Raw genomic sequence first — 10,983 nt, 5'->3', positions numbered from 1 at the left:
TGTTTTTCCACAAAATGACATTGTTACCTTAAAATCCTTAAGATGGCATCTACTTCCAACTAAAATCAAATACATATTTTACAGTGTCCTTGTTAAGTCTACATGTACTTATGCATGTCAACTAAACATGTCATCTTTACAAAGATTAAGGGTTTGACCCTTACACCATTTCTTTTCATGGCATCCCCACCGACCCCATGAATTACCTCATAACATCCACATGTGCTACTTTCTCCCAAGTACAAAAATGACACAATGAAAATATGAGTGATATTAGAATTTATTTGAAAAAAACAAAATCCAGGAGCTTCCTCAAGTAAGCGTACCCTAAAAGAGGGACAGATTGACAGAAAGAGATTCAAAAAGGGGGACAGACAATGACACGTATGATTATTCAGACAATCTGAATCTGACTGATAACATGAATGGCAACTCTGGTAAATGTTAACATTTGGAACATACCTTTGGAAGAATTTGTTTGCATTCGGGCCCTCTCTTTTCTTCCCCCATCTCTGTCCAAAGTGAGCAGCAGCCATCTTTTGATGAACTTTTAGATCTCTCCATCTGATGCACTGCCAGTATTGCATTTCTTTGCAATTTCATTTCAATTTTCCCGATTGCGCTGGCTACCTGGGTCCCGACCCTACCACACACAGCACTTGGAATGAGTTAGTAGAGGCCACAGTTCAGGGGCTTAAAGATACAGGGCCACCATCAGCAGCAAACTGAAGAATGGCATATCCTGCAGAAATCTCAAGTTGATAGTTTTCCTGATGAGTACAAACTGCTAAAAGCTGGTAAACCTGTACCTTCCACTAGTCGACTCCTTGCTCTTGCCCCAGAATTTGATGATTCTTGCTACTTATCAGAGTTGGTGGCCGTTTACGTCAAGCTGAAGGACTAGAGTTGACAGTTATACACCTTATAGTTCTTGACCCACATCACTGGGTTACCAAGTTACTGATCCGAGACTATGATAGTAAACTCTGCCATCCAGGACCTGAAAGAGTCTTCAGAGATAAGGATAAACTTTTGGATATAGTATATAATATTTTTATTATAATGATTATTACATCAGATTAAAAAAATATTTGAAGGAAAAATAGTACAAGTAGGGGCGTAAATTTAATCTAAAAGTTGGGGGGGGGCAATAAACATAAAATTTCTCAAGAGCATTTACTGAAGGGGACACATATAATACAGCTAAAATTGTACTTGCAAGGATATGTATACACAGAGGAATGGCTTACTACTATTAGTGTGGCAGGGAGACTGCCAAATTAGACAACGTCACGCTGTTGTGGTCGCGCCGTGACAGCGCTCGTGTCCGTTGTATCCGTTACAGTGTTGCCAAGTCCGCGGTTTCCCCGTGGAATTGGGCTACATTATCACTGTTGCCGCAAGTTGTTTGTCATGTCCGCGGGTTGAAGCAACCCCAATAACGTGATATTTAGCCCCTGGAATGCGAATTTTACCAGGGGACCCCCTCGAAACGCGGTTAGTTTGGGCTAGATTTGAGTAGCAGTTGGGCGGGTTTTGTTGTACGAAACCTGGCAATGTTATTATTGCTAGCGGACTTATAAAAAAATACATTGGCATCATCTGTATTAAAGAGAAAATAATCACTTAATCCGATGTTTAAGTGAATAAAATAGCCTTGACAGCCTTACTTACTGGAGTTCCACGTGTGTGTAGGTTATGTAAAAGAGGAAAGCAGGCATTTGGAGTCGGACTAAAGCACTGTGAGGCAAGGGAGGGGAGACTCAAAATGTTTCTAAACTTAAAACGCATTTTTGCCCCGTTTGTGTTGTTTTACTACTTACACAATTATTTAAAGTATAAAGCATTGTTATTTATAATACACAGCATGGTTATTAATCATATTTTTAGGGGGGACAACCCTCAGATAACCCCCCCGACCCCACCGGGATTTCCGCCTATGAGTACAAGAACAATTTTCAAGCAAAACCTGATACTTTTCTGTCATAGATAGAATTAAAACACTTCCAGACATAACACTAATTCTCATCACTGTTGATCCTGATAGAGACACACCAGAAGCACTGGCAGCCAATGTCAAAGTTGAGCAGGGATAATTTTTTTCACTCTACACTTACCGAATGCTGTAATATGATTCCTCGTCATTTATATTTTTCAAAATCTCACATGCAGAGTTTTCCCCCAAGCTGATCGGTCTGACAGGCACAGCTGCCCAGATTAAGCAAGTCTCCAGAGCCTACTACAGAGTGTATTATAGCCAGGGCCCAAAAGATGAAGACAACGACTACATTGTGAGCTTTTAATGTATAATGTAAAATAATGTAGTTTAGCTTGTGTAATAACCTGACAGAAGAAAGTTATTTTCTTGACTAATATTAAAGGGATAGTTCACCGAAAATGAAAATTCTGTCAGCATTTACTCACCCAAAAGAAGATATTTTGAAGAATGTTGGTAACCAAACAGCTGATAGTAGCCATTGAGTTACACAGTGTGGAAAAAAATACTATGAAAGTGAATGGCTACTATCAGCTGTTTGGTTACCAATATTCTTCACTTACTCACCCTTACTCACGAGGGTGAGTAAATGATGACAGAATCTTCATTTTTGGGTGAACTATATCTGTAAATAATTCCTAATGATCTCACAAGCCTGTACTCAGCATGTATTTTCTCATAACTGCAGGTTGATCCCTCCATCATAATGTATCTGGTGGGACCTGATGGCCAGTTTCTTGAGTATTTTGGACAGAACAAGAAATCCTCTGAGATCTAATCATCCACTGCATCCCACATGAGGAAGTACAAGAATGGAAAATAATATAAAGGGCACTGCTTCAACACGACTGAGTGCTTGTTTGTGTCTCACAACATTCATTTCTCTGTGAAATGGCCTACATTTATATGAGGTGCAACTCTGATTTACGAAATCAAAGACTTTTGAAGCATTTCCCATTTTGCTGCAGCAGCGCAACACAGTAACTTTTGTTGATCTTTATTCATTTCCATAATGAAATTCAAAGGATTCAACTTCAGTAAAGCATGTTTTGATTGATATTTTGTAATGCATTGTGTATTACATGTTGCGTCATAATTTATATACATTTTTCATAAATTGCATTTATTACCTGGATGAAGAATTCAAATGGCCAATCTTTAGGCAAATTGTTAGCAACAGACAGATCAGAAGACTGACAGATCATTCACTTTCACTGCATTTTTTTACCTCACAAAAGCACATTTCACCATTATTTTACTCAACAACTAAGTGTGACTGTAGAGAATAAGTCTTCCATCATGGCAGACTTCCATCTAGCTGAAATCCACTTTCCTGCAAAGTTTAGGTGCAAGAGGTGTAGGAGTTTATTCAAAATTACAACTTGCAAACTTTCTGACCATCGAGTCCAACTTGTACCACGTGATCGCGGTACCACCTGACCACTGCGCATTTGTTTGGCAGGGACACGTTCAAACTCAAGCTGGTGCGCAGCGTTTTGTTACGGTTTCCGGGTTGAACGACATGTTTCCTGGAAACGGTGTGCAACGGTGTTTGAGATACGTTTTCTCTTGTTTGGTGGGTGTGTCAAAAATGTAAGCCCAATCAGCAGCAACATGTATATAAACCACCGAAAATTCTTCAAAAAGAACACAAAGAATGGCCTTCTCAGCTGCCCTAGTTGCAACTCTTGCATCATCAGAACAGGGTGTTCAACGCACCACCGTTTCCGTTTAAAAAACGTTTTGTCGGGGCTGAACCATAGGGCTGAATGCAGCCCAGGTGATAGTGTTGCCATAGAAATGCTCCTCTGGTAATTACCTTATGAAATGACGTGAACGCTGCATTGAGCTCATCCAACCCCAATCAAACACACCTGGACAAGTCAAGGCCTTCATGATTACTAAGCTACATGCAGGTGAGTTTAATCAGAGTTGGAGTAGACCGGATCTCCCTGGATCTTTAAAAGCCCCTATTTTACAGAGGTTTTTATTGCTGTAACACTGTAGTTTGTTTGGTGTGTCTTGCTGTTCTCGCCTCCTGACGCATTAATTCAGCGTGTTTTCCAGCAGATCATTGAGCGATCTCAGGTCTAGAAGATGACAGCTCAAGTGTACTGCTTGCTGACTGCTGTTTTATTATGTCTGTCCGGATAATTGAGCACAACAGATGCTACTTGAAGTAAAGCCTCAGATGAGAAGATCTGTTAACTTGATTACACGGCCCCAAGAAATGCAGTAGCTAGTGTCTTTGAAACTTATTAACAGTTTAGTAATGAATGGGTTTCAAAACTCCTTTAACTTGAAGCAGATAAATGTGAAATTTGAATAAAGGTTGGAGTTCTGTTGCAAAGCGTTTCAGTTCATGATGGATGCTAGAGGTTCTTCCAAAAGCTTAATTTTTTTATTTTTTTGAAACTCCCACTCAGAAACTAGGCCTACTAGTAAATTTGACTGTTGCAAAGAAACTGCAAGTAACGCTTTGGATTAAATGTATAAGATGTAAGCAAAGACTGAAATGCTATGGAAAAACCTAAATATTAGAGCACAATTTTGGTGTATGTGAATGGAGATGTTCAGCATTCAATGATATGCTTGCTGTCATGTTTGTATAACAGCAAAGCCAGGAGAGTGTCCACCCGAAAAACCTGTGGGAGGATCATGTGCCAGGTACTGTACTGGTGACTCTGACTGTCCAGACAATGAGAAGTGCTGCAGCAATGGATGTGGACATTGCTGTACAGCTCCATATACAGGTATCCGTATAAAAAATTGGATGATACTAATAATGTTTTTCTTGGTGTCAAATGTAGGTTAAGTTATTCATCCCATTGGACAGTTTTTAAACTGGATGGCTTTACAAAATTAATAAAACAATACTTGGAATGTAACTCACTGTAGGTAAAATTTGCTGTCAATGCTGAGTGTTTAGTGTTGCATATTTAAGACTGAATGCCACTAAATGGACCGACTAAAGCTGACTATCCGTGTCCATGCAGTGAAGCCTGGTCGGTGTCCCAAACCAAAGAAGATTCCAGCGTGTGCTGAAAGCTGTTCCGATGATGGCCAGTGTCCTGCCACAAAGAAGTGTTGCCCAACCACCTGTGGCCATGCATGCAGTGAACCGTATGGGAAAGGATCACGGAGATACTGATTGTGTAACAAATTTTTTTTTTTTGTTCCCCGTTTTGTGGTCCCCAAATAAATTTCTTTGTAAAAATGTTTTTTTTTTTTTTTTGGGGGGGGGGTTAAAATAAATGTTCGGTTCAAAGTAATAGCAGTCCAACATCACTAACCAGATCAATCACCATTTTTGGTAGAAGTTATTTCTACATGGCTAATATTTTACTAGTAGGTCATAATATACAGGAAACTTTCATCCTCCCAAACTGGTGTTTGCCTAATAGGTCAAAGAGTAATCCATTGTTATTATCCTGGCAAAGGATAATGTGACGCATAGTTTGAGGCAGAAACAGTCTGTGGTGGAGTGCCCTCTGGAGGAGCTCATGGGCACTCCAACTGGTGATCGTGACACCATTATCCCCTTTATTTTTAACTAGGTTTCCAGATTTTCTTTTTCCTATAGTGGTCTTCATGGGTGAGTCCACCTACTGGGATGAGGTGGAGCAGTTGTCTCTGTGGTGTACAAAAAAACAACTCTTGAACACCACCAAGGAGCTGATCACAGATTTTAGAAGGAAGAAAACTGACATCCAGCCTCTTTTCATCAGCGGTGACTGTGGAGAGGGTCTCAGACTTCTGGTTTCTGGGTATTCACGTAAAGGACAGTCTGACCTGGAGAGTTAACACCACTTCTATCAAGAAGGCCGCATTTCCTGTAGAATTACCAGCTCAGGTTTTACAAACCTTTTGTGTCCTTTTACCATTGTTCTGTTGAGAGCATTTTGACACACTGCATCTGTGTGTGTGTGGTTTTCCAGCTGCACTCCAGAGGATCACCACAGCCCAGAAGGTAATCGGTTGTTCCCTCCCTTCTATGGGACAGTTACACAGTTCCTGCTGCCTCATGAAAGCTAAAAAAATTCTCAGGTACCCATCTCACCCAGGACACTCTCTTTTTGAGTTGTTACCTTCGGGCAGACAGTACAGGGTTCTGAAAACTCGAACAAACAGATTAAGGAATAGTTTCTATGCCAAAGCTTTTTCTGTTTTCAGTCCAATGTAAATTGAACATGTGTATTGTTGAAGATGAAGTGTTCATCTCTTTTGATTTTGAGATTAATAGTTTACATGCCAAGCTATATTTGTTTTAAATACCACTAACACAACTGCATTTCATGTTTAATGAGTCGTGCAATTCTGTCAAATGTGTTTGTTTTTTTTCTTACGCTATCTGTTTTGAATACGTGAGACGTCTTGTGTGTAATGGTGTGTTTCTGATGCTGTTATCGGTTTATTATTTATTTTCTGTACTTATGAACACCATCGACAAGGGCAGTTTAAACTTATTTTTATTTTTTTATTTTTTTTTATTTTACCACTTTAATCAACACCTTTAAAATAAATTGGATAAAAAAAACTGTTTTAATATGCCCTCATCTGGACTCTGATCCCTTAAGTTCAAGGTCTTACAATGTGACTGAAACTGCCCTATGTTTTAATGCCTGCTTTGTGTTTTTCAGCATTCTACTCTGAACCTCATCTGCAGTTCTCATTGTTAACTGATGGAGTGAATCTGCTAGTGATTTCAGATGGGGGGTTACCCTTCTCCTACACTGCAGTGGCTGATGGAGAACTCAGACATCACTAACCAGGCACAAACGCACCTCATGCAGGACACTCATACGGGACTTTATGTTGGTGTCAGTTGGATAAATCTCACTGAAGTCACAAACTCCTCCCTGACGTTCATACTGCACAACAAAGCCCTGGGACAAGACATCAGGAGAGAGATCCAGCTCTACTCGGGTAAGGACTTTCAAAAACACGTTTAAAATTCTTATGAATCATCATCAACAACATTTGTGTCTAAAACTATTTTAATTCAATTTCTTTGTACAGATAAGAGTGAGAGGCAAGGAGAGTCAGCGTACAGATGCCATGGATGCTTCACGTTGATCCCTGTTATTCTGCTGCTGCTGATCGTAATGAGTGTATTGTTTGTTCATTACAAAGAGAGAACAGACCAAACTAAATGGCTTTACGGAAGTGGAACACCCTTCTGAAATTCAAATTCCTAATAGGAAAAAGTTCAATGTCTATAAAGGTTATGTTACAAAACCACTTAAACTATATATTATGAAACTTATGAAAGATGTTCTATGATTTGCAAGAACAACATGTTTTTTTTTTTATATTGAATGAAATATATTTATAATGTACAGTACACGCATTATTTTCTAACCTTGGCAGCTATTAACAAATAATTTATTAGTGTCACATGACACTGATCCCTTACATTATGGAACATTTAAATTCAACATTTCATCATTGGTGCTAAACACAGTCTTTTAACAGACCCAAAATAAATTCTAAATAGAATTTGTCACTCATGACATGTTCTATGAAGCATTGTTGATTTTCTACATTGCAAAATTGAGATTGAGATCACTTCCATTAGTGTTCCATTTAATATTCATGATTGTGTTGAGTTCTGTGCAATTGGAAAACTTTTTTTTTTTTTTACCTGCTGGCAGGGTGACATTGCAGTACATTAACAGCATGTTTGCTACACTATTTATTGAATATGTTTTATGTTTCTGTAGTGTTTTTTTTTTAGTGTTTTTAGACTGGTTTTTAAATTAAACTTATTTTTTCATTTTTTTTTTTACTGTAAACTACATTGTATTGAGATTTCAATTAGTATGGACTGTGTAAAATCACTAGTGATATTAGTGATAGTAATATTCCAAATGTTCTGTTCATTAGTCATATCTAATCTGGGATAATAAGAATTTACTGTATTACACAAATCCCCTTTCTTTGAAAATTGGTTTAAAATGGGATCAATCAATCAATAAAATGGGTTTCAATCAAACTGGTTCAATCTGTAATTCAATCTGTAAAAACTGCATTTTTAGTTAAGAATGGAATATTCCTGTTTGTCCAAAAGAGTTTGCAATTGTTGCTGAAGCAGTGCCACATGGAGTTCTCATGCTCTTTAGAGGTCTTTTTTTTTTTTTTTCAAATCTCTTGTCACTCAGTGGATCTGTGCAAAACATTTGTAAGTAAACAGGGCCTTTTGAAAGTGAAACACACTTTCACTTTTGTTTCAGAAGGAGTGTGTTTCAGTGCTTTATGTAATCTCCTACTGGAATGGTTTTGTAAGTGATATTCCCTGAAGAAAGTCTGGCCATTATCTCACAACTACCAAAATGAATAAATTACATTTAAGTTGATTCATAGATTTTACCCAGATAAGACTTAAGAACGATATATATACCAACTGTTCTTTCGGTTTAGAGAAACCTGAAACATTACGTTTATTTTGAAATTACTCTTGCATAACGATATTTTGGTGTGACATTTTTTATTTTATCAAGTGTCACGTTAATCCTCATTTTAAATATGCTTAGAAATTAAATTGTTTTCATTAATGTGAAAATTAAAGTGATACCTATTTCATAAACCTTATTTTCCTGTTAGCCAAAATATCATATTCATAAATGTATTTTTTTCTCTCTTTTTAATATTTAAACTTGAAATAAAAATGTATTTTCAATCTATTGATGGCTTTGCAACAATGGCTTTGCTGAAGGACTTTCTCTGGACTGAAAGACTGAATGGCCCTGGATTGTTATTGTTGCTGTATTATGATTTGACAATAGTTGCTATTGTTTTGGGTTTTTTCAATAAAAAAGGTTTTACTTTTTATCTGTGCTGAAAAAAGGAAGCTGCAAAAGAGGAAGGGAAAAGATTGAGGTAAGCAGTTTTAACGTCATGTCGCGTTGATCAACACACCATTTCATGTTGCATTTTTGGCTGGCACATTCTCCGATGATCATGCTGAATTTCCGACGCTCAGAAAATTATCGTAGCCTATCTTTGTTCGCAAGACGGTGACAATGGCCGTCTTTGAACCTCTCTCACTGTACAATGTACACTCTAAAAAATGCTGGGTTAAAAACAACCCAGTGCTGGGTAAAATAGGGACAAACCCAGCAATTGGGTTGTTTTGGCCCAGCGGTTGGGTTACTACCCAGAATGTTGGGTTAAACATTTAACCCAACCGCTGGGTCAAAACAGCCCAATTGCTGGGTTTGTCCCTATTTTACCCAGCACTGGGTTGTTTTTAACCCAGCATTTTTTAGAGTGTAGGACACCGATAGAAGCCACGATTGTTTAACAATAGACATATTTCGTCTAGGGCAGCCGAAAATCGTGCAGTGTGTCCGGGCTTTATGGACAACTTGGCATATTCCCAGGGGCATCACATCCAGCCTGGATGATCCAGGGGTGCACCCTTTTTTGGCCCTCTTTGGCCATTTGTTTAAATCTGCCAAGTTTGATATACAACACTGCATATCAACGTTTCAATTCAATGTATACTGAAGTGTATTGTTTTCTTTATTCCAGTATATAATCCATACCACGTGGTATTACCAAGGTTTTAAAAGCTAGCCTATTGAAAATCAATTATATTGACCAGTGCGGGTGTTGTGCCCAATTCTGACCCCTGCCAGATTATTACCCCCCTAGTATTGGTAGGTTTAGGTTTAGGTGTGGGGGAGGGGTTAGGACTAGGGGTGGGATTAGGATTAGGCAATCAGATAGCGATTTCAACGAGAGGGGTAATAATTTTGCAGGGGGTCGAAAATGGGTACAACACCAGCCCGTCCAACAGGCACACACCAGCACGCCGCAAAAAAATAAAATAAAATAAATAATGCGCTGCTCACGCTTGCGGTGTGAAATCGGCATAACGCAGAATTCAGCTCTTACTGGCTTCTACACTAATCAAACACGCCTGATCCAGCTAATCGAGGTCTTCAAGATCAGGCTATTAAAAGCTACAGGCAGGTGAGTTTGATCCGGGTTGGCAGGATTCAGTGCAGGCAGAGATCACCGTGACACTATTAGGCTACTTTACTAGAGAACTAATATATAATCTATAAAGGTGCAAAATGCATTTACTTGCACATATTTGAGAATCGAGATATTTCATGATATATTTTGGGAATATTTTGAATAAAAATAACACATAAAAAAAAAACCTACTGAAAAACAAAACAAAAAAACAATAGACACCATTAGAAAATTTGTAATGGTTTTACAGTTTGTAATGTTATTTGTTGTGGAACACATTAAAATGTTCTGTGATGGTTTTATTGTTTTTTTTCCCAGTACAGTAGGGACATAAGCCTATATCAGTTTGTGGTTGCTGTGTGTCACTACAATACAAAATTATTTGTCAAATATATGAAACATGATGAAACATTCATTTTAGTTTAAATTGTTATAGATTACTTCTAGAGATTGCAGCGATACATGACATGGTGAAAAATGACTGAATGAATAATAGGCTACTTAAAGTAGGTTAAGATGAATTTTAAAATTGTGCCCCCTAAAAGCACAAGTGGCCCCTGTCTGCCCCCCCAGCAAAAGCATCAAAAAATCTGACTGCAGCGACTGAACTCAGAATTTGATGTGCTGTTTGATTTTTTAATGATAGCACATAATAATATTTCCTGGCCTGGTGTCATAGAAATCATGAAACTATTCAAAATAGTGAAAGAATCAGTAGCTTGAACTGTGTCATTTTCTGCAGAAAATATTTTGGCTTTAATGCTAATGTACGATAATTCACAACCTGTTTAATAAACCGCATGTTTTAAAATAGTTTTCTTATTGATTTTGCAGAGAAATTAAGCTTGTAACCATTCAAAATGAACTACTTTCAAAATTAAGTCAATTTTCACTTACACGATCAATGAAAGAATCAAGAATGAAAGTACAGTATAAGATTTCAACTTGTGTTATTACGAAGTGATAAAAATGTGGTATGAAAATAGTGCTAAATCACACGGACG

The 10,983-nt window shown here is 37.9% G+C and overlaps 1 protein-coding gene across 1 annotated transcript in view; it reads left to right on the top strand.

Moving 5' to 3' along the window:
* The window catches only part of LOC107755180 (WAP four-disulfide core domain protein 18-like), a 19,820-nt gene extending 14,631 nt beyond the window's left edge, over window positions 1–5,189 (top strand). Inside the window, exons 2-3 of the mRNA XM_016571890.1 lie at window positions 4,612–4,749; window positions 4,993–5,189. Coding sequence (XP_016427376.1) covers window positions 4,612–4,749; window positions 4,993–5,147 — 293 coding nt within the window. The 3' untranslated portion in view covers window positions 5,148–5,189. The remainder of the gene's footprint in view (window positions 1–4,611; window positions 4,750–4,992) is intronic.
* Window positions 5,190–10,983: the final 5,794 nt, after the last annotated feature.

The sequence above is a fragment of the Sinocyclocheilus rhinocerous genome, unplaced genomic scaffold (genome assembly GCF_001515625.1).
Source record: "Sinocyclocheilus rhinocerous isolate Xijiao unplaced genomic scaffold, SAMN03320098_v1.1 scaffold3825, whole genome shotgun sequence".
In the NCBI taxonomy this organism is placed as follows: Eukaryota; Metazoa; Chordata; class Actinopteri; order Cypriniformes; family Cyprinidae; genus Sinocyclocheilus; species Sinocyclocheilus rhinocerous.
The sequence above is the reverse complement of the archived record's forward strand: the minus strand, read 5'-3'. Positions and strand labels throughout refer to the sequence as shown.